The sequence below is a fragment of the Octopus sinensis genome, linkage group LG18, assembly GCF_006345805.1.
Source record: "Octopus sinensis linkage group LG18, ASM634580v1, whole genome shotgun sequence".
NCBI lineage: Eukaryota > Metazoa > Mollusca > Cephalopoda > Octopoda > Octopodidae > Octopus > Octopus sinensis.
Window position 1 is genome coordinate 37,265,038 of NC_043014.1, and position 25,286 is coordinate 37,290,323.

Here is a 25,286-nt window from a genome sequence, read left to right on the forward strand (position 1 = left end):
ATGTTGTCTATAGCCCAGGCTTCTTTGTCTGCTCTTTCCTTTCATGGAGAGTTGCAGACAGTTTTCAATTTCCAACAGTTTCATTTTCAGGCGGGACTTTTCACTTGCTTTCAATTTGTTTGTTTAGGCGATTTGAGATTTTGTGCGCCGTCTCATTAGAATTTTCCTCTCTTGGGGATATTTTTCTTGTGTATAGTGGCCTTTCTCTCTGGGAACATTTGTAGCATATGGCTTGCATTACAGACATGAATTGTTGAAGTTTCATGTCGATGTCCGGCGAGGAGAGACATTCAGGCCAGTTTTGTTTGAGGATCTCTTTCTCAATTTGTTTCCAGTTTGCCTTATGGAAGTTCAAGTTGGAAAGATTCTGAGAGTTTTTTGTAGGCTGCATGTCCATTGTTTCCTTTGGCCCGTACATGGTCAGCTCTACCATGTTGTGATCCGAGAGTAGTGTCGGCGTCACTTTCACATTATGGATGAGATCCATATTATTTGTGAAGCAGAGATCCAGTGTGTTACCTGCCCTGGTTGGATGGAGTATTACTTGCTCCATGTACAGGGTGTTGGTGAGGTTCAGGAGGGACCTCGCCTGTCCCCGTTCACATCGTGTCATTCCTGGGAGAGAAAGGCCCTCGGCCATCTGACATGGGCAGGTTGAAGTCTCCCATGAGAAGTACACTTATGTGCTGTTCTAGTGTGACTAGAACTTCTTGTATTTTTATAAGGCAGTCTTCAAACTTGCCCACATGGCTCGGTTGCATCTGGAGGGCGATATGTAGCACACACAACTACACCAAGTTGCCTTATATGTACAATAGGTGTGTCCACACCGAGTTTGAGTATGACAAGAGGACCTGGGGTGTGAGGGTCCTCACGGATGTACATAGCAACTCCTCCATGACTCCTTTCTTTTCTGTCGGTCCGTAGTACAAATACTGTGGTATGTGTAACTCCGCATCTGCTATGTCCGGTTTCAGGTGCGTTTCCGTAAGTGCTATGCATAAGGCTTGATTGCATGCAACAAAGTCTCTCAAGAACGGGATTTTTGTCCTGTTACTGTGTGTCAGTAGGAGCATCGAGGTGAGGTGTATGCTGTTGCCGTTGGTGTCCACCTTGGGTCTATTTGCTGTGGTGGTCTTGTGAACTGTGGGTAGTCCCATCTGCGAGCTTGAGTTTGATGAAGCCAGGTTAGCTGCTGTACAATCTTTTGTGCCATGCACAAAAAAGATTCTTGTTCAGCAGCTGCCCTTTCAATGACTTGTTGGCGGTTTGTAGCATGCACCACATCTGCGTACCTCCGTTTTGGGGCAGGTGGTGCGTGGTCCATTCCTTTTCCTTTTGGTAGTTGGTTTCTGCCCTGTTTCATGTTTATGTGGCTGGGTCTTTGGTATGCAAAACGGCAGTCTGCACCTTCCTCTCCATGCCAGCAGACACCTTTCAGGTAGAATCTACACACCCATGTGCGCTGTCTCTTTCTATCCTTTTTGGTACATGGATAGTCAGGTTTGCTTCTATCCTTGGCTGTTTCATCCTTTGGTTTTGTTTGAGTTTTAGTTTTTCTTTCTTTGGCTGTTTCATCTTTTGTTTTTCTTTTAGTTTTTCCTCCTTTTACTTCTTCTTTGGCTCTTTCATCTCCATGGTTTTGGCTTTTGGTGTTGGTAGGGGCACTTGCACTTGGGTTTACTTCCCAGGCAGGTTTCTCACTTGAATCTTCTTTGTTGTTGTCCTGGGTGTCTACCAAGTGGAGGTGATATCTTTCATCAGCACCCGTGCATCCATCCTTGCCATCTTTACTTTGTTCGTTGTCAAAGATGGCATCAAGCGTGCCGATGTGAGATCTTATGAGTGCATAGGAGCGTATAAACTCCTGCTTCTTTCGCTCTATCTGCGCTCTCGTCCTTGTATATCCGCTGCTCTTCAGCGCAGCTGTAATTATGTTGTTCGGATTATCTCCATCGGCGTATTGCCAAGCTCTCAGAAACAACGCCAATTCGTTACTCCTCCAGGTTCTGGATATTTTTAGATATTTTATTTATTTATCTATCTAATTATATTTAAAATTTAATAGTGCGATAGAGGGTAGAGAAGAAATAGAGAAAGAAAGTGTCTATGTATTTAGAGAGATTGAGAGCTGAGAGAATATAAGAAGAGAGTAGGAGAGAATGAGAGGAGAAAGTTCGCGTCTATATATTTAGAAAAATTGAGAGGCTGAGAGAGGAAAGATGGTGTGAGAGAGAGAAGTGGAGAAGTGAAGAGACAAGGAAAGAGGCGTGAGGGAGAGAAGTGAAAAGACAGAGAGAGAAAGAAATGAAAGAGAGGAGGTTATGCAAAAGATTGAGCGGCTGAGAGAGAGTCTATATATTTAGGAAGATTGAGAGGCTGAGAGAAGAAAGATGGTGTGATAGAAAAAGAGATGAAAGAGAGGAAGTCATGCAAAAGATTGAGCGGCTGAGAGAAGAAAGATGGTGTGATAGAGAGAAGTGAAGAGACAGAGAGAGAAAGAAAAGAAAGAGAGGAGGTTACGAAGCTGAAACAGATTTGAAAGATTATTAACAGAATGTAAATTATAAAATATACCTGTCCGTAGCTACAAACATTTTCTTAAAACTAAACTAATTGCGACTATACTTCTAATGTATTTTTAGGGAGATTGAGGGACTGAGGTAAATAGTAAAATATATATATAATATATATATATATAGTATATATATATATATATATATTATATATATATATATTATATATAGAGAGAGAGAGAGAGAGAGAGAGAGAGAGAGAGGAGAAATTGATAAAATATATATTTTATCAATTTCTCATTCCATTAAAATTTTCTTTCAATTTAGCATTCTGCATTTTTACAATTTTTCCTTGTATCATTTCTCCACGTGCGGTCAGCACGACCCCACCATTTATTGATCTATATATATATATATATATATTATATATATATATATATATATAAATAAGGCAACAAATAAATATAGCCTATCTAAAATTGAATAATTTAAAGAGATGTAACGGAACTGAAACAGAAATTGAATGTAACAGAATGTAAACAGAGAATAGGTCCTTATATTGAATTACGGGAAAATAAACAAATGAAAAGGGGTACTTATCTTATAAGGGGTAGAAGTCCCCAAATCTTCTCTCTATATGAAGAGGTTTCTTTCAAAAAAGAAAGAAAAACGGTTCTTTTTGCTTGTTAAAGTCGATTGGGAATAAACTTAAGAGATGTCACCACGTGCTTTTTTTTTTTACCGGAAATCTGGTATGCGTAATTAACTTTAGTATATTATATTTGGCTTGAAGCGAAATATATTACGGTTTTTAACTAATATATCCTAGTAGACCGCTATGAGATAGCAAGTTTTACGTTTTTTATCAGTTTTCGACGATTATTTCGTCGATTTATGCAAACCTTTTCGTTTTTTTATCACAGAGCAAAGCAACACGTCTTTACTCTACGAAAGCCGGAAGTAGTATATCTCTCTCTATATAAAAGGCAGTTTGTCTGTCTGTGTGTCTGTCAGTTGTACCCTCACCTTGACCACGGCTTTCAACCGATTCTGATGAAACTTGACACACACATAGCCCAATGTCATAATTCAAAACTGACGCAGCGAAAATTTTGAAAAGTTCCCCCAGTTCTGAAAGAAATCGATAAATTCGACATGGGGTCGAGAATCTAAGCTTTTCATATGCTACACATTTTCTGTTATAGTTTTCGCAACTTGCAATCGATTTTCACCAACCTCATGGTGAAGCTTAATGTTACCCTAAGAAACTTAATTCTGACGTTAGTTTTCCATGCAATACCTTACCATCAGAAAAAATCGATAAAATCATGCAATTTTGGGAAATCTCGTTCAAATTCAAGATGACATATTTTTGACAATATCTTTAAGAAATTGGCAGGAATTTTTTTTTTAAATTCACAGCGAGCATCATGTCTGCTCCAAGGAGCTATATGCCCCTTTTTATTCCAATAGGAAACTTTATTACTGGAAAAAATCGGTTAATTAAATCATATGTGGCACACATAGCAAACCGATTTGTGTATTAAACACAAACCACAGACTGTCTAGGGGACGCAACTCGACCTTCTTTAACTCTTACTCCCCCAAATAACTATCAAACAGCTATCGATAATTCAACCCAACCAATTCCTACCAGGAAGAAATTGCATTCGAGACTTTACCACAAACACTGCCACTTCAAGCAGTCAACGAGACAAAACATAACCAGACAACATAGCCTTGGCATACTTCCGCTAATCGCTGCTGCAGCCGCAAGTTATTTGAGTACATTTTTTGTTTAAACTTTCTTTATAACTACCACCCCAAACGTTTTTCCTTAAATTTTTGACGTACCCTAAGGGTCCTCGGATGCTACTTGCAAACTCTTGGTTTATTATAAGCCGCTTTTGTCGTGTGCACCAAAAAACCTTTTCCATTCGTTTGTTCAGTTTGGTCACTTTTCGCTTTGTCGTAGTTGTCACTCACATTGCTGCCCGCTTTTTGCCATTTTTGTACATTTTTATACATTTTGGGATACTTACTCCACATGTTCCTTTTTATTACACCATTGCCAAACACATTGCTATCCACCAAAATGCCACCCAAGAAGAGAAGGACCCTCCTCAGCCCTCGGACGGCCAAGGCATCGGCTGCTAGGGCTAGAAGGGCACGCAAGACCCACGAGGAAACCGCCTTGCGCCTCTTACAAAAAGCTTCCCATTCTGCCGCTGCTCAGGCATCTGAAACTACTAGCGACCGTTCTACCCGACTTGCAAGGGCCACAACATACAGATCTTCCCTCCGCTCGAGGTTGACGAAAGAGCAACAGTCCAGCCAAAACATGCAGGCTTCTTCCTGTGCTTCCATCCACAGAGCTCGCGAGAACCCTGAACAAAGGGCCATTTGGAATGCGGCTAACGCCGCTAGCACCGCCAGTACACGATCTGTCGAAATCTCACAGCAGAGGAGAACTCGCCAAGTTGCTGACGCCGCAAACACAGCCACGGCTCGATCTGCCGAAACACCTCAACAGAGGAGAGCTCGCCAAGCTGCTAACGCCGGAAACACAGCCATGGCTCGATCTGCCAAAACTCCAGACCACAAACTATTCGGACATCCAGAGATGCCATTAACACTGCTTCTGCTAGGGCTTCAGAGGGTGCTAAGGCGAGAGCTGAAAGGCATTCAAGGGATGCCACTGCTACCGCTGTCGCACGCGCATCTCAATCTGCTGAGGCACGGCGCACTCGACTTGAGAGTATCAACCAATGTCGGGATATCATTTGTGGTGTACGTACCCCTGCCCCCGCTTTCTGGTCGTCACTAGTATTCAACTACGACGCCACAATTAACTTCTCCTTGCGTGACGACATCAAGATAGGGTCAATGACAATTGTATGCCAGTTTTGCAAAGCCAAGAAATGGCCCAGAGAGCCACCTGGTTTGTGCTGCTCTGGTGGCAAAGTGTCATTGATGCTGATAAACGACCCCGCGGGGAGCACGAACGCCATTTCAATGCACCTGTGTGCAACGAAATTACCGCAGTCATACACGGAGAGCAACACAACAGCCGTGACATAATCATCTCCTCCCGTGGTAACAGCCTGCGCAGGATCAGCAAGACTCACAGATCTTATGACGCGCTTCAGTATCCATTGCTTTTCCCTTATGGGGAAGACGGCTACCACTTCGGAATTCCTTTACGGCAGCCCTCCAATCAAACTACTGCGGCATCAAAGACGGTTTCCTGTAGGGCGTTCTACTCATACCGGTTCATGTTCAGGGAGGGTGAGTTCAACTTATTGCCCCGTTGTCGTCAGCTATTCAACCAGTTCGCCGTCGACATGGTCACCAAAATGGAATCGGAAAGGCTGCTATACATTAAACTTAGTCAGACCAAACTTCGCTCCGACTCCTACATTCATCTCCGTGACGGCTTGCAACAAGAAAATGACCCTCGCAACATCGGCAAGCCATGCATTCTACCCTCCACCTTCACGGGGAGACCGCGATATATGCGTGAAAGGATCCAAGACGCCTTGACCTACATGCGCATTTATGACCGGTCGGACCTCTTTATCACCTACACGTGCAATCCCAACTGCGACAAAATCACTCGCAAACTCCTCCCGGGTCAGTCTCACACCCATCGACACGACATCGTTGCTAGAGTTTTCCATCTGAATTTGGGCAAAATGATGGATTTGATAGTTAAGGGTCAGATTTTCCGGCATGTCAGGTGCCACATGCTTTCGGTCGAGTGGCAAAAGAGGGGTTTGCCACATGCTCACATCTTAATTTGGCTAACTAATAAAATAGATACTAATGACATGGACAAATTCATTTCCACCGAGATTCCTGACCCCGATGAGGACCCCGAACTGTACGAAATTGTCCGCACTACCATGGTACACGGGCCCTGTGGACCAAATTACGCCAACACACCATGCTGCGAAAACAGATTAGCCTGCTCAAAGGGATTCCCTAAATGGTTCACTTTGGAGACTCAAACAGGTGGCGATGGGTATCCGCTGTACAAACGAAGGAGTCCAGCCAATGGAGGCCGCACGATTACGGTTGGGCGACATCAAGTGGACAACAGCTACATCGTCCCCTACTGTGTTAAGTGACAGTAAAATTCCCCAAAACAGAAAAATAGCTTTTAGCCAACACATAGATACTTGCGCCAACAACAAAACACCAGGCTTCAGGATTTTCCCCCTCTACCAATTTAGGGACGATACAACCTCGAGACAACGAATAAGTAAAGAAACTCTCTTTATTACAAAATACAGGCCACTTCTTAACGGGTCTACGACAAACGATTAATATACCTCAACTTTAGAATAACAGAAATATACACACACAAATATTACATTCCAAAGAATCCATTACAAATCAGCCCCAATCACAGCTATAATCCATAACGTGCCAACTTCAAGTCATACAACACCTCACTACTTTCACTCATTCATATTCTCCCTTCTCTTTTTTCTTCTTCTCTCTCTTCTTCTTCATCATCATCATCATCGTCATCACCATCATCTTCTTCTTCTTCTTCCTCATCATCATCATCATCAACATCGTCATCTTCTTCTTCTTCTGCTCCACCTTCTACCTCTTAACTTTATCACTAATGCTTTTTAGTATAACACATACGCAAATTCCATAAACAAACCTTTCAATAGAAATATTCTCCTGAATTGAACTGCAACTGCTAGCCGCCACTGACCATTCAAAATACGACCATCAAGGCACTCCCAAATTTTTCCACCCCCTCTCCTCATCAACCTTTTTCTTCTTCTACCCTACCAAGAATTCACAACGGCCTCGAACACACAAGTGCAAACAAGGGAGACAGAGAAAGGCAGAATGCCACTTATATTTGAACACTATACAAATATTCCTTTAAAAAACTTTTCTTTTAATTTTTCTATATTTAATTATTAATCGTTACAGTTGAAAAGGTCTCAAAATGACCGAAACCGGTACTGAAATGTTCTTTATAAAATTATTTTAGCATTTTCTATTTTGACTTGTTTTTTCATATATATATATATATATATATATATATATATATATATATAGGGAGTGTATTAGAAATAAACTCCCTATTTCTAGGTCAGTTAAATACAAACCTTGACTCTGCTACACTCTATATAAATTCAGTACTGGGAATGACCAAGTTAAGAGAATCTTACATTGCTTATAAACTCTATATTTGGATGGTCTCAAATTTAAACTCAGCTGGACTTTTGGATTTTACTCAAAGGATATTGGAATATTGCATATATACCATTATGCATATAAAACAGATTTACAAATTTAATACCAATACATATCCTACATCTATATTCTTTCCTCCACCTTACTCTCTACTTGTATCACATCGAAACTATGACTTAATTTTTCCTCTCATACCGTCTCCAATGAAGTGATATTATTAATTAATATCCTAGAAACAGCTGTAAGACTTTGTATCTATAAATGCTCTAATATCTATACAGCCTTGGTTTTTTGCATATTACGCAAAAAAATTCTTATATACACACGCTGACATTGAACCAACATTGAACCCTTTATTTGCAAAATTACCAAATCTAGAACTTAACTCTGGTCTGTCTATAGCACTTATTCAGCATTACCTGACACTTCTGGGTCTCAATGACACCATTATCTCTTATATATATATATATCTTGCTTCTCTCCTTTCTGTAGAAGAGCGTAGGCTCGAAACGTAAAATACTTTTCATATTCTTGAGCATTAAACTAATACATCTGTTTGTTTTGTACACCACCTGTCTTCGTAAACTCTCCCTATATATATATACATATATATATGTGTGTGTGTGTGTGTGTGTGTGTGTATATATATATACTTTTCATACTCTTGAGCATTATACTAATACATCTGTTTGTTTTGTACACCACCTGTCTTCGTAAAGTCTCCCTATATGTATGTATATATATATATATATATATATATATATATATATGCATATATATATATATATATATACATATATATATATGTGTGTATGTATATATATATATCATGTGATCACATGAACGACCAGACCATCAGATGTTGCTACACATCGCTGGTCACAATGCGTTCGCATTCTTTTAGCCTTCGAATGATGCCACCCCAGTGGCTAAGTGAGCAGGCCAACAGAAGAAAGAAAGAGTGAGGAGAAAGAGTGGTGAAAGAGTACAGCAGGGATCACCCCCCCCCCTGCCGGAATATCGTCGAGCTTTTTAGGGTTTTCGCTCAATAAACACTCAAAACGCCCGGTCAAATCGAAACCGCGAGTCCGCTGCCCTAACCACTGGGCCATTGCGCCTCCAAATATATATATGTATATATATTATATATATGTATATGTATATATTATATATATATATATATATATATATAGACATACACGCATACATACACACATGCATTCATATAAGTGTGTAGATATGTATGTATGTGTGTGTGTGTATATATATATATATATATATATATATACATATATTATAGGACAATCACTTAGTTGTCATAATAAAACTCATATTTTCGGATGCTTAGGCTGAAGCTTGCTCTGGCATCTCATCAGTTATTTAGACAAAAATGCTATGAAAAATACCATGGAATAAAGGGAGGTTACTCCAATAGCTGTGAGAAAGAAAAACTTCATTCATAGAATCTGCATATGTTACATGTATACATACACTACCACACACACGTGTATGTGTATGTATATGTATATATATATGTATATCTATAATATATATATTATAATAGAAATATTTAAAATTACTAAGTCTCTCTAAAAGAGATCACGGCAGCGTTCCTGGAAAATAATAGTTATCGCCATACTAATATGGCATTCTTATAAAAATAAGAATAAAGCTGTCCGCTTATTAGCTCCATGAGGCCACATGGAGCTAATAAGCGGACAGCTTTATTCTTATTTTTATAAGAATGCCATATTAGTATGGCGATAACTATTATATTAATATATATATATATATATATATATATATATATATAAATATATATATATATATATATATATATATATATAATTTTAATTCTTATGCTTTCCTAATATTAATTTTAATTCTTATGCTTTCCTAAAACTTGATTTCGAAACGTACGTCCGTGGATAACTTTAAAAATGTTTGATAGATTGCGGTAATTCATTCTCTCTTACCTGTTGTGTCAGCCTTCCAATTGCTGTTTTTACTGAGATCTCCCTTTTTAGTAGAAGAAATAGTATAACCCTTGACTGCTATTTCTAAATTCGGTATGTGGTAAGGCAATTCGTTGCTGAACCCTTATTGCTTAGTATTACTTAAATTTTCCTCAAATGAGGCTTTTACATGCCGAAGACTACTTGGTGTAATTGATAATTATTCCAAATTAATTAATTTCACCCTTCATATTACGGATAACCATATTTTATCTCAGTAGATGACTACAGCATTTGTTTTGGCTACACGCGGGTGGGAAGGGGCTGTTGACACAATCGTTTCATTCACAAATTTGAATTCGGTGATCTAGTTGAGGATTCTAGCTCGCTCTGATACTGAGTTGAGTTGGTACCTCCTAGTATCTCAAAATTCAATATATATAATCATTTATGATTATAGTATTCCACGCTGAGAGAAAAAGAAGTTTCGGTAAGATAGAATTATTTAATATTTAATATTTTAATTCTTATGCTTTCTAAAACTTGATTTCGAAACGTACGTCCGTGGATAACTTTAAAAATGTTTGATAGATTGCGGTTAATTCATTCTCTCTTACCTGTTTGGGTCAGCCTTCCAATTGCTGTTTTTACTGAGATCTCCCTTTTTAGTAGAAGAAATAGCTATAACCTTTGACTGCTATTTCTAAATTCGGTATGTGGTAGGCAATTCGTTGCTGAACCCTATTGCTTAGTATTACTTAATTTTCCTCAAATGAGGCTTTTACTGCCGAAGACTACTTGGTGTAATTGATAATTATTCCAAATTAATTAATTTCACCCTTCATTATACGGATAACCATATTTTATCTCAGTAGATGACTACAGCATCTTGTTTTGGCTACACGCGGGTGGGAAGGGGCTGTTGACACAATCGTTTCATTCACAAATTGAATTCGGTGATACTAGTTGAGGATCTAGCTCGCTCTGATATGAGTTGAGTGGTACCTCCTAGTATCTCAAAATTCAATATATAATCATTTATGATTATAGTATTCCACGCTGAAGAGAAAAGAAGTTTCGGTAGTAAGATAGAATTATTTAATATTTAATATTTTAATTCTTATGCTTTCCTAAAACTTGATTTCGAAACGTACGTCCGTGGATAACTTTAAAAATGTTTGATAGATTGCGGTTAATTCATTCTCTCTTACCTGTTGTGTCAGCCTTCCAATTGTTTTTACTGAGATCTCCCTTTTTAGTAGAAGAAATAGCTATAACCTTTGACTGCTATTTCTAAATTCGGTATGTGGTAAGGCAATTCGTTGCTGAACCCTTATTGCTTAGTATTACTTAAATTTTCCTCAAATGAGGCTTTTACCTGCCGAAGACTACTTGTGTAATTGATAATTATTCCAAATTAATTAATTTCACCTTCATAACGGATAACCATATTTTATCTCAGTAGATGACTACAGCATCTTGTTTTGGCTACACGCGGGTGGGAAGGGGCTGTGACACAATCGTTCATTCACAAATTTGAATTCGGTGATACTAGTTGAGGATTCTAGCTCGCTATGATACTGAGTTGAGTTGGTACCTCCTAGTATCTCAAAATTCAATATATAATCATTTATGATTATAGTATTCCACGCTGAAGAGAAAAGAAGTTTCGGTAAGATAGAATTATTTAATATAATATTTTAATTCTTATGCTTTCCTAAAACTTGATTTCGAAACGTACGTCCGTGGATAACTTTAAAAATGTTTGATAGATTGCGGTTAATTCATTCTCTCTTACCTGTTTGTGTCAGCCTTCCAATTGCTGTTTTTACTGAGATCTCCCTTTTAGTAGAAGAAATAGCTATAACCCTTTGACTGCTATTTCTAAATTCGGTATGTGGTAAGGCAATTCGTTGCTGAACCCTTATTGCTTAGTATTACTTAAATTTTCCTCAAATGAGGCTTTTACATGCCGAAGACTACGTGGTGTAATGATAATTATTCAAATTAATTAATTTCACCCTTCATTATTACGGATAACCATATTTTATCTCAGTAGATGACTACAGCATCTTGTTTTGGCTACACGCGGGTGGGAAGGGGCTGTTGACACAATCGTTTCATTCACAAATTTGAATTCGGTGATACTAGTTGAGGATTCTAGCTCGCTCTGATACTGAGTTGAGTTGGTACCTCCTAGTATCTCAAAATTCAATATATAATCATTTATGATTATAGTATTCCACGCTGAAGAGAAAAGAAGTTTCGGTAAGATAGAATTATTTAATATTTAATATTTTAATTCTTATGCTTTCCTAAAACTTGATTTCGAAAAGTACGTCCGTGGATAACTTTAAAAATGTTGATAGATTGCGGTTAATCATTCTCTTACCTGTGTTGTGTCAGCCTTCCAATTGCTTTTTTACTGAGATCTCCCTTTTTAGTAGAAGAAATAGCTATAACCCTTGACTGCTATTTCTAAATTCGGTATGTGGTAAGGCAATTCGTTGCTGAACCCTTATTGCTTAGTATTACTTAAATTTTCCTCAAATGAGGCTTTTACATGCCGAAGACTACTTGGTGTAATTGATAATTATTCCAAATTAATTAATTTCACCCTTCATTATTACGGATAACCATATTTTATCTCAGTAGATGACTACAGCATCGGTTTGGCTACACGCGGGTGGGAAGGGGCTGTTGACACAATCGTTTCTTCACAAATTGAATTCGGTGATACTAGTTGAGGATTCTAGCTCGCTCTGATACTGAGTTGAGTTGGTACCTCCTAGTATCTCAAAATTCAATATATAATCATTTATGATTATAGTATTCCACGCTGAAGAGAAAAGAAGTTTCGGTAAGATAGATTATTTAATATTTAATATTTTAATTCTTATGCTTCCTAAAACTTGATTTCGAAACGTACGTCCGTGGATAACTTTAAAAATGTTTGATAGATTGCGGTTAATTCATTCTCTCTTACCTGTTTGTGTCAGCCTTCCAATTGCTGTTTTACTGAGATCTCCCTTTTTAGTAGAAGAAATAGCTATAACCCTTTGACTGCTATTTCTAATTCGGTATGTGGTAAGGCAATCGTTGCTGAACCCTTATTGCTTAGTATTACTTAAATTTTCCTCAAATGAGGCTTTTACATGCCGAAAAGACTACTTGGTGTAATTGATAATTATTCAAATTAATTAATTTCACCCTTCATTATTACGGATAACCATATTTTATCTCAGTAGATGACTACAGCATCTTGTTTTGGCTACACGCGGGTGGGAAGGGGCTGTTGACACAATCGTTTCATTCACAAATTTGAATTCGGTGATACTAGTTGAGGATTCTAGCTCGCTCTGATACTGAGTGAGTTGGTACCTCCTAGTATCTCAAAATTCATATATAATCATTATGATTATAGTATTCCACGATGAAGAGAAAAGAAGTTTCGGTAAGATAGAATTATTTTTAATATTTATATTTTAATTCTTATGCTTTCCTAAAACTTGATTTCGAAACGTACGTCCGTGGATAACTTTAAAAATGTTTGATAGATTGCGGTCAATTCATTCTCTCTTACCTGTTGTGTCAGCCTTCCAATTGCTGTTTTTACTGAGATCTCCCTTTTTAGTAGAAGTAGAATAATAGCTATAACCCTTTGACTGCTATTTCTAAATTCGGTATGTGGTAAGGCAATTCGTTGCTGAACCCTTATTGCTTAGTATTACTTAAATTTTCCTCAAATGAGGCTTTTACATGCCGAAGACTACTTGGTGTAATTGATAATTATTCCAAATTAATTAATTTCACCCTTCATTATTACGGAATAACCATATTTTATCTCAGTAGATGACTACAGCATCTTTGGCTACACGCGGGTGGGAAGGGGCTGTTGACACAATCGTTTCATTCACAATTTGAATCGGTGATACTAGTTGAGGATTCTAGCTCGCTCTGATACTGAGTTGAGTTGGTACCTCCTAGGTATCTCAAAATTCAATATATAATCATTTATGATTATAGTATTCCACGCTGAAGAGAAAAGAAGTTTCGGTAAGATAGAATTATTTAATATTTAATATTTTAATTCTTATGCTTTCCTAAAACTTGATTTCGAAACGTACGTCCGTGGATAACTTTAAAAATGTTTGATAGATTGCGGTTAATTCATTCTCTCTTACCTGTTGTGTCAGCCTTCCAATTGCTGGTTTTACTGAGATCTCCCTTTTTAGTAGAAGAAATAGCTAAACCTTTGACTGCTGCTATTCTAAATTCGGTATGTGGTAAGGCAATTCGTTGCTGAACCCTTATTGCTTAGTATTACTTAAATTTTCCTCAAATGAGGCTTTTACATGCCGAAGACTACTTTGTGTAATTGATAATTATTCCAAATTAATTAATTTCACCCTTCATTATTACGGATAACATATTTTATCTCAGTAGATGACTACAGCATCTTGTTGGCTACACGCGGGTGGGAAGGGGCTGTTGACACAATCGTTTCATTCACAAATTGAATTCGGTGATACTAGTTGAGGATTCTAGCTCGCTCTGATACTGAGTTGAGTTGGTACCTCCTAGGATCTCCAAAATTCAATATATAATCATTATGATTATAGTATTCCACGCTGAAGAGAAAAGAAGTTTCGGTAAGATAGAATTATTAATATTAATATTTTAATCTTATGCTTCCTAAAACTTGATTTCGAAACGTACGTCCGTGGATAACTTTAAAAATGTTTGATAGATTGCGGTTAATTCATTCTCTCTTACCTGTTTGTGTCAGCCTTCCAATTGCGTTTTTACTGAGATCTCCCTTTTTAGTAGAAGAAATAGCTATAACCCTTGACTGCTATTTCTAAATTCGTATGTGGTAAGGCAATTCGTTGCTGAACCCTTATGCTTAGTATTACTTAAATTTTCCTCAAATGAGGCTTTTACATGCCGAAGACTACGTGGTGTAATTGATAATTATTCCAAATTAATTAATTTCACCCTTCATTATTACGGATAACCATATTTTATCTCAGTAGATGACTACAGCATCTTGTTTTGGCTACACGGGGTGGGAAGGGGCTGTTGACACAATCGTTTCATTCACAAATTTGAATTCGGTGATACTAGTTGAGGATTCTAGCTCGCTCTGCTTCTGAGTACTGAGTTGAGTTGGTACCTCTAGTATCTCAAAATTCAATATATAATCATTTATGATTATAGTATTCCACGCTGAGAGAAAAGAAGTTTCGGTAAGATAGAATTATTTAATATTTAATATTTTAATTCTTATGCTTTCCTAAAACTTGATTTCGAAACGTACGTCCGTGGATAACTTTAAAAATGTTGCGAGATTGCGGTTAATTATTCTCTCTTACCTGTTTGTGTCAGCCTTCCAATTGCTGTTTTTACTGAGATCTCCCTTTTAGTAGAAGAAATAGCTATAACCCTTTGACTGCTATTTCTAAATTCGGTATGTGGTAAGGCAATTCGTTGCTGAACCCTTATTGCTTAGTATTATATATATATATATATATATATATATATACATACATACTCACACATGTGTACACACACACACATATATATATATACATATGTAAACATACACACATATATGTGCCGAAGCACACATCCTTATGTTCATGTACACATCTCTATACACACATGCACATACATATGCAGATACACAAGACGGTGCATATAAATACATATACATACGTAGTCAACATCATCCTCGCATATATATATAGACGTTTATACAAATAAAACACATACACAAAACATAAACCATAAACACATTCACATTTGCCGTAAAAACTTGAATATTCCCATGAGTTATGGATGTATATGGGTGCATATATATATATAGTATATATATATAATATATATATATATACACAAATATACCCTCCTGTCTGTCAAACACACCTACACTTGCAGATACAGAAGCATATATACGTACATACATGTATGAAGGAAGGAGACAAGTACAACAGATACAGTTTTACACTTGTATATATACATACATTCGTACACATGTACACATGCACACACATACACATCTGGTACATGCTTATATATACAAATACTACACGCATATACAGTCACACAATTATAAAAGGTGGGGAAAATAATATACAGAAAATATATGTAAAGAAAATAAAAGAAATGTTAAGACATATGAAAGGCTTGTATGTGGACGTTATATAAAAAGCATGTTCTATCTGTATATATATTTTCCCCTGATTCAGGTCTAATGACCCTCCATATTTGTTTTAATTCGCTTTCTACTATATGTCTCCATTGTCCTGTTTTTGTCTCCTACCTTTGACTCTCCATAAATTCTAAATTTGATTATGTTATTAATGGGAGCAACAGTCTTTGAAGACTCATATTGTCATTGATTGCTCGAACACTCATTTGTTTTTGTATTTCATGTTGTTTACTGTTGGTGACATCCTGTACCCATGTATGCATATATATATATATATCTTATTTATATTATTATAACATATATATATGTATAGGCCATATGTGTATCAGCCAGTGTCACTACACAATGTTTATACAATAAATATGCTGAGTAAAATGTACATGTGTATTAATATGTTATTAATAATTAATTATAGTAACAATAATAACTAGCAGGTCCCGTGAATATTTCACAGAATCAACAGTTAACTTAATGTCTTATTTCTGAAAGCTTTATCCAAAAAATCTGAAAGCATAGCCTGTGTTGTGTCTATATTAAAAGATAATCACTTGTCTGCTAATCATTGAAAAGTGAAGGAAATTGGAATACGATGATTACTTAATGCACTTTATACATACACTTCTATATATTCATGCCCAATCTTATAGATGTGATACACAGCACTTGCCCTCTTTCTCTCTCACTCTTTGCCTTACCCTCTTTTACGGACTCCTTTTTCTTTCACGCCTTGCCTTTCCCTTCAACTAATCACGTGAAAGTATCACAGACAAGTTAAGTAACAGAAAGAACTTACTTCAAAGATAAAATATTACACATTTCACTCCCCTCCCATCACTATCCACTCCATCCCCATCACCATCTCCCTCCTTCAACTAATCGTGTATAAACATTATGGACAGGTTAAATAAGGGAGAAACAAGCAGAGTTATTATAAGATAATAGTAAATAAATTACCAGGAAAAATGTGAGCACGAAAAGTCATATTCTGAAGATAATAAACCTGGAAAAGTACAGGACAAGTTATTACACCTGGAAAAGTATAGAACAAGCTACCTACCATACTCTGAGTGCCTTGTTTCCCTGGGCATGGATTCACTGAAGCTCCGGCATCTGGCAATGGACTTGGTAAACACCCACAAAGTTATCAACCACCTCACCAACAACAACACTGAACACCTTTTTGATCTTCATGTGTCTAACACACGTGGACATGCCTACAAAGTCAGAAAACAACACAGTTCCCATGACTTTCGGAAACATTTTTTCACGCTCAGAGTTGCTGAAGCACGGAATAAACTGCCTGCGTCAGTTGTTGACTGTCATGACACTGCATCCTTTAAGGCCCTCATGCTTTCCGAAATCCGCCGAAACTACACCTGATTATACATACACTTTAGATGAGTTGTAGTGCACCTGAGCACTGTACACAATATTTTTTTTTTATTATTTTTTTATTATTATTATTACTCTACTAAGGTAAAGAATAAGAAACTTTTTACTTAAAATATTGCAGCAAAGAATGCCAGTCCTTCTAATTTATCACTCTTTACAGTTCTCATCTTTTAAATTTATTGTACAAAACTTTTCAGCTAATTTATAAGTTTGTCAAATTAGTAACTTTTTTCTGGATTTAAGGTAGTAAATTAGCAAAATCCTATTTCAATAAGTATAGTGTTATTTGTAAACTATAATAAAATAAGTTTTAATATTCAAATTTTAATTTTAGCTGCAATATTTTAAGTAAAAATTTACTTATTCTTTACTTTACTAGAAGTAATAACTTCTCCTAAACTTTTACAGGTGTAATAACTTGTCCTGTACTTTCCAGGTTTATAATCTTAAGAATATGACTTTTCATGCTCACATTTTCCCATGTAATCCATGATTTTTCCAGGCATTGCTGTTATAAGATAATTAAAAATGTGTCACTTGATAATTTAAGATTTTACCCTATAAAATACTAAAAGATAATATTTCAATTTTTTTCATGCTTAATTTGAGGTCACATTATAATTTAATGTAACTTTTTTTCTACTGAACCAAGTCTCAAACTATTTATGCCAAACTATAGCTGAGGAGGTGACCTCTTTAAAACTATTAACAGTTTGCAATTTAGTTGAGAACTGAATTAGTGGTGAAGCTTGGAAGCTGCTGTGTTTGATGAAATGATGGACTTGAGAATATATTCAGCCAGTACTGTGGTTGAATGATATTAGAACTTCTTGGAAGCTCACTCAAATTGCTGGCCTACATACATTATTCACATCATTTCTTATTATTGATCTCGTCTTTTGTTCTTAATTTCATTATACTTTTACCTGGAAGTCTGCCACAAAAGGCAACAAAATAACCAGTAAAATCATATGTTTACCAAACGTTTATGAAAAATCTGTATGTGATGGGCAAAGATTAAAACCATTATTGAAATCAGTATGAAAAATGGTTCAGTATCACCTATAAGTAGACAATCATAATTTATTTCATTTAAAATTGCAGACTTGTGTAATCACAGATATTTATAAATAATTGTGTTTGTATGTGTGTCTGTAAATGTTTAAAATATTTTTTCTTAGTGAAAACAATGCAATTTATAAATTTCAATAACACAGGTTGATGGTTACTTACGATAAATATTCGCCCCATGAATCGAGTCTTTCTTATGCATACCTATGGAGAAAAAGAAGTGATATATACATATATATATATAGTGTATATATAGATAAATATATACTCATACATAGAGACATGCACACACATGTGTGTGTTTGTGCATTCATATGTATAGGCCACATGTATATCAGCCAGTATCTTTTCTCTTTGTATAATGTTTAAAAAGAAATATGTTGATGAAAATATACATGTGTATTAATATGGCATTAATAATTAATTAGAATAATAATTTCTACATTTATGAATTTGTGTTGCAAGATTCCTTGTGTGAAACCATGTGTTGAAAGATATTGCTGTATATGGGGATGGTCATACTTTTTTCGTTTTTTGCCAAATAGATACGTGCACTATATATTCTTCTTCACCCATTTATTACTGTTCTTACTCTAACTCAAGTCCAACATCCAACATACAGCAGCACTTACTGTATTTGTGTGTGCTCTGCTTATTCCATTCTAAAACCTCTTCAGTGACACTTTCCGTATTCGTGTGTGCTCTTGCTCTGCTTATTCCATTCTGTTCTTCTATCGTGGGTCACATATGATGGGTCACATCATAGAAGAACAGAATGGAATAAACAGAACAAGAGCACACACAAATAAGGAAAGTGTTCTTGAAGAGGTTAGTTACAGATGTATGACGAAAGCTTTCTGGACGTTGAATGTTAGTTAAAATAGCAAGAGTAATAAACAAGTGAAGAGCAAATATATAATGCATGTGTGTATATGGCCAAAAAACGAAAATAATGACCTCCCAAAATACAATATAACAATAATAATAATTGAATACTATGACTTGTTCTTGTAAGCTCACTTAACTGTGTAGCCTACATACATTATCCACATCATTTTTATTATTGTTCTTAAATTCATCATTCTTTTACCTAAAGGTCTGCCACAGAAGGCAATGAATGACAAGAAAAATCATCATAGCATCCATTTATGGAGAATCTGACTGTGATAGGAGAAAACTGAAGACATACTTGAAATTAGCATAAAAAATAGCTCCGAATCACGGAATCACATATAAGCAATCAGCACTTATTTGATTTAGAAGTACAGACTTGTATAATCATAGATATATATATATATATATATATCAATAATTGTGTGTGTGTGTGTGTGTGTGCGTGCGTGCATGTGTGTGTGTGCAAGTGTTTGTATGTATATATATGTGTGTGTATACATTTAAGTGTGTATGTGTGTGTGTGTATGTATATATATATATATATAGATAGATATAGATATATATGAAAAAATTTTCCAATCTTCTGTGTTGTGAGGACAAGAAACTTGTGTTTCAAATTGTAAGACAGTGTCTGAGAGAAAATTGTGATGTCATTGGAGAGAATGTGTCCACATGGATGATGGCTCACTTGCATTCAATGATGCTGCAAAAGAGAGACTGGGAGATGCCACTATGTAAGGTTGATTTAGAAGTACAGACTTGTGTAATCATATATATTATATATATATATATATAATATATATATATATATATATATATATATATACATATATATATACATATATATATATATATATTATATATATATATTTAGTGAACTTCAATTATCCGCGCTAAGGCACGGTTGCGACACCCCAAGGTCGTAACTTCAACCGTGTTTTTTCTGTTGTGATTTTTGCTACCCAGGTATCGGTTAAATTTTGAATAATCCTTAACAAGATAATTCATTTATCCATTTCAATAAATATATATATATATATATATTATATATATATACATATATATAATATATATATACACACACATATATATATATATATATATACACACACACATATATATATATATAATATATAATATATATATACACACACACATATATTATATATATATACATATACACACACACACACACACATATATATATATATTATACATATATATATATATACATACCACACACACACACATATATTATATATATATATATACATATATATATATATAATACACACACACACACACATATAAATATATATATATATATACATTATATATATATATATAATACACACACACACACACATATTATATATATATATAACATATATATATATATACATATACGCACACACACACACATATATATATACATATATATATATATATACATATATATATATATACATATATATAATATATACATATATATATATATATATACATATATAACATATATATACATATATATATATATATACATATATATATATATAACATATATATACATATATACATATATAACATATATACATATATACATATATATACATATATACATATATATATACATATATACATATATATACATATATACATATATATACATATATATATATATATATATATATATATATATATTATATATATATACATATATATATATATATAAATAATTATGTGTTTGTGTGTGTGTGTATATATATATATGTATATATATATAGATATATATGAAAAAATTTGCAGCATATTAATAGGTCAGAGTAATTGATTCCATGAAAAAATTAAATTTTTTGTTTTTTCTTAGTGAAAATCATGTGGGTGTTAATATAGAAATTGACTATAATATTGTTGTTTTTAGCCTCAAATAACCCTGATACAGCAAACCTATCATCAAAGACATTCCACCCTTCAGCAAACCATCTTTTTAGGGATAATCTAAGACATTACATACATGTGATACTTTGGCTGTATATTTTAGCATGTCAAGCGACCAGGTAGAGGCCATTTCATTCGTTCGATTGTGTGATGAGACTTTTTTACACAAATATGTAATATGTATATATATATATCATCATCATCACCATCATTTAACGTCCGCTTTCCATGCTAGCATGGGTTGGACGGTTCAACTGGGGTCTGGGGAGCCCGAAGGCTGCACCAAGCCAGTCAGATCTGGCAGTGTTTCTACAGCTGGATGCCCTTCCTAACGCCAACCACTCCGAGAGTGTAGTGGGTGATTTTATGTGCCACCGACACAGGTGCCAGACGAGGCTGGCGAACGGCCATGCTCGGATGGTGTTTTTTATGTGCCACCGACACAGGTGCCAGACGAGGCTATATATATATATATATATATATATATCATCGGCAGAAGTTAGAAAGTAAGTCGAAAGCTGAGAGTTTCGTGTATTGGCACTTATCTAACATGAATTTGTCCATTGTCACTCTGTAACTTCTGACGAAATAACTTCTAAAATACAAGATTTTGTCAAAAACGTAAAGAGTAAACCCTGTTCTATGTGACACATTCTACCAGAATCAGAAGTCTGAAAGTGTTTAGTTAAAAGAAATTAATTAAATAATGTGTATGTCTAATTGAATAGATCCAAAATGGATGAAAAGCAAAGTCGATCTCCGCGGAATTTGAACTCAGAACGTAAATACAGATGAAATGCTGCTTCTATAATACAAAATTTTATCAAAAACATTAAGAATAAACCCTGTTCTATATGACATATTCTACCAGTATCAGAAGTTTGAAAGTGTTTAGTTGAAAAAATTAATTAAATAATCTGTACATCAAAGTCGACCTCACTGAAATTTGAACTAAATAACGTAAAGACAGATGAAATACCGTTAAGCATTTCGCCTGGCACGCTATCGTTTCTACCAGCTCACTGCCTTAGAAAGTAAACATTCATTTTAGAAATATATTCTTTATTCTTATTGCTTAAGCATTACTCCCTTACTTCCTTACTGACATGAAATTTCGTAACATTTTACTTCATAACTCTTTTTCTACTAATTTTTGTTCAATGCAACTAGCGATTCTTAATTCCTCGTGCATTTTTCTATTATTTAAGACTAAGAAAAGTATACTTTTAATTTAAAATTTTAAAATTTATGTTAATTGAAGATGAATATCTGCCTACTGCTCCCCACCCACCTTGTGGTCACATTATATTTTAACTTTCTTTCTACTGAACCATCCCAAACTATTTATGCCAAACTATAGCTGAGGAGGTGTCCTCTTTAAAACTATTAACAGTTTGCAATTTAGTTGAGAACTGAATTAGTGGTGAAGCTTGGAAGCTGCTGTGTTTGATGAAATGGTGGACTTGAGAATATATTCAGCCAGTACTGTGGTTGAATGATATTAGAACTTCTTGGAAGCTCAATCAAATTGCTGGCCTACATATGTTATTCACATCATTTCTTATTATTGATCTCGTCTTTTGTTCTTAATTTCATCATACTTTTACCTAGAAGTCTGCCACAAAAGGCAAAAATGACCAGTAAAATCATATCTTTACCAAACATTTATGAAAAATCTGTATGTAATAGGCAAAGGTTAAAACCATTATTGAAATCAGTATGAAAAATGGTTCAGAATCACCTATAAGTAGACAATCATAATTTATTTCATTTAAAATTGCAGACTTGTGTAATCATAGATATTTATAAATTACTGTGTTTGTGTGTGTGTGTGTAAATGTTTTAAATATTTTTTCTAAGTGAAAACAATGCAATTAATAAATATTAATAACACAGGTTGATGGTTACTTACCTGGAATATTCTTGCCTGAGTGTCATCAATGTTTCTTATGCATACCTATGGAGAAAAGGAAGTGAGATCATCATCATCATCATCATCGTTTAACATCCGTTTTCTGTGCTAGCACGGCTTGGACGGTTCGACCATGGTCTGGGAAGCAAGGAGGCTGCACCAGGCTCATCTGGCAATGTTTCTACAGCTGGATGCCCTTCCTAACGCCAACCACTCCGTGAGTATAGTGGGTGCTTTTTACGTTTCACCGGCCCAGGTGCCAGACGAGTCTGGTAGCGGCCACGATCGGTTGGTGCTTTTAACGTGCCACCAGCACGGTTGCCAGTCAAGGTGGTGCTGGCATTGGCCACATTCGGACGGCACTTTTTACGTGCCACCGGCACAGAAGCCAGTCAAGGCGGCGCTGGCATCGGCCACGTTCGGATGGTGCTTTTTACGTGCCACCGGCACAGAAGCCAGTCAAGGCGGCACTGGCATCGGCCACGTTTGGATGGTGCTTTTTATGTGTCACCAGCACAGGTATCACAACTACTATTTCCATTGATATTTATTTCGATGTCATGTACTTGACTCAATAGGTCTCCTCCAGCACAGCGGGTTGTTCTGAAATCCAAGGTACTTTGAATGGGCTGGGACTATGCGGAGCTGGTGCAGGAAGCAGCCCGGGTCTTTGCAGTCACAGCATATCTCCAGAGATCTCGGTCCTTCGTCATTGCCTCTGAGGCCCAACGCTCTGAGGTCATGCTTCAATACCTCATCCCATGTCTTCCTGGGTCTACCTCTACCCCTGATACCTTTAACTGTTTGGGAGTGACACTTCTTCACACATCTCTCCTCATCCATCCACAGTACTTGACCATACCATCGCAAGCGTCGCTCTTGCACACCACATCTGATGCTTCTTATGTCCAGCATCTCTCTCAGGGTGCTTACACTCTGTCATGCGTGCACACTGACATTACACATCCAGCGGATCATGATAGCTTCATTTCTTTCAAGTCTACGCATGTCCTCAGCAGTCACAGCCCATGTTTCACTACCGTGAAGCATGGCAGTTCGCACACATGCATCATACAATCTACCTTTCACTCTGAGCGAGAGACCCTTTGTTGCCAGTAGGGGTAGGAGCTTTCTAAACTTTGCCCAGGCTATTCATATTCTAGTGGTGACACTCTCTGAGCATCCACCTCCACAACTATCTTGGTCACCTAGGTAGCGGAAACTATCAACTACTTCTAGTTTCTCCCCCTGGAGTGTGATGGAATCTGTTTTCTGAGTATCTGTGGTGTCTATTGTCCCGGTGCATCTGCCGCACATGAAAGCTATCTTATCAGTTACTTTCCCTTTGATGTTGCTGCACCTCTTATGCGTCCATAGCTTACAGTGGGTACATCTTATGGAGTTTCTACCTACACCTTTCCTACAGATCAAGCAGGGCCACCTGCTCGAGGGGACGTGTGCTGAGTTCGCCTTTCTGCTTACTATAACTTTGGTCTTTGCTACATTTACTCTAAGGCCCTTTGATTCTAAACCTTGCTTCCACACCCGAAATTTCTTTTCTAGTTCCGGTAGTGATTCTGCTATGAGAGCCAGCTCATCAGCATAGAGGAGCTCCCAGGGGCAACCTGTTTTGAATTCCTCTGTTATTGCCTGGAGGACTATGATGAATAAAAGGGGACTGAGGGCTGAACCTTGGTGTACACCTACTTCTACCCGGAATTCTTCACTATATTCATTGCCAATCCTAACCTTGCTGACAGCCCCTCTGTATAGGGCCTGTACAGCCCTTATTAGCCATTCGTCAATCTCCAGTTTCCATATCGACCACCAGATAAGGGATCGGGGGACCCTGTCAAAGGCTTTCTCCAAGTCCACAAAAGCTATGTAGAGGGGTTTATCTTTAGCTAGGTATTTCTCCTAGCTATGTCGGACCAGGAATATAGCATCAGTGGTGCTTCTGCCTGGCACAAAATCGAACTGCATCTCATCTAAGCAAATTCTCTCCCTAATGAGATGGATTATGACCCTCTCTGTGACCTTCATCACCTGATACAACAGTTTAATACCCCTGTAGTTATTTCTATCTAGAGCATCACCTTTACCCTTCTAGCAGTTGACTATGGTGCTGCTACTCCAGTCATTGGGTATGACTCCATTGTGAACTACCT

General features: G+C 36.3%; 1 protein-coding gene and 1 long non-coding RNA gene across 4 annotated transcripts in view; one reads left to right on the forward strand and one right to left on the reverse strand.

Annotated features, from left to right (window-relative positions):
* The window catches only part of LOC118766992, a 101,177-nt gene that overhangs the window by 34,113 nt on the left and 41,778 nt on the right, over positions 1-25,286 (forward strand). The window lies entirely within an intron of this gene.
* LOC115221240 (putative ankyrin repeat protein RF_0381) overlaps positions 1-25,286 on the reverse strand; it is a 69,701-nt gene that overhangs the window by 17,449 nt on the left and 26,966 nt on the right. For all 3 annotated transcript variants that reach the window (XM_036510887.1, XM_036510886.1, XM_036510888.1), the window contains 2 exons: positions 23,119-23,163; positions 18,537-18,578 (listed from right to left, as the gene is read on the reverse strand). In XM_036510887.1, the coding sequence (XP_036366780.1) occupies positions 18,537-18,578; positions 23,119-23,163 (87 nt within the window). The remainder of the gene's footprint in view (positions 1-18,536; positions 18,579-23,118; positions 23,164-25,286) is intronic.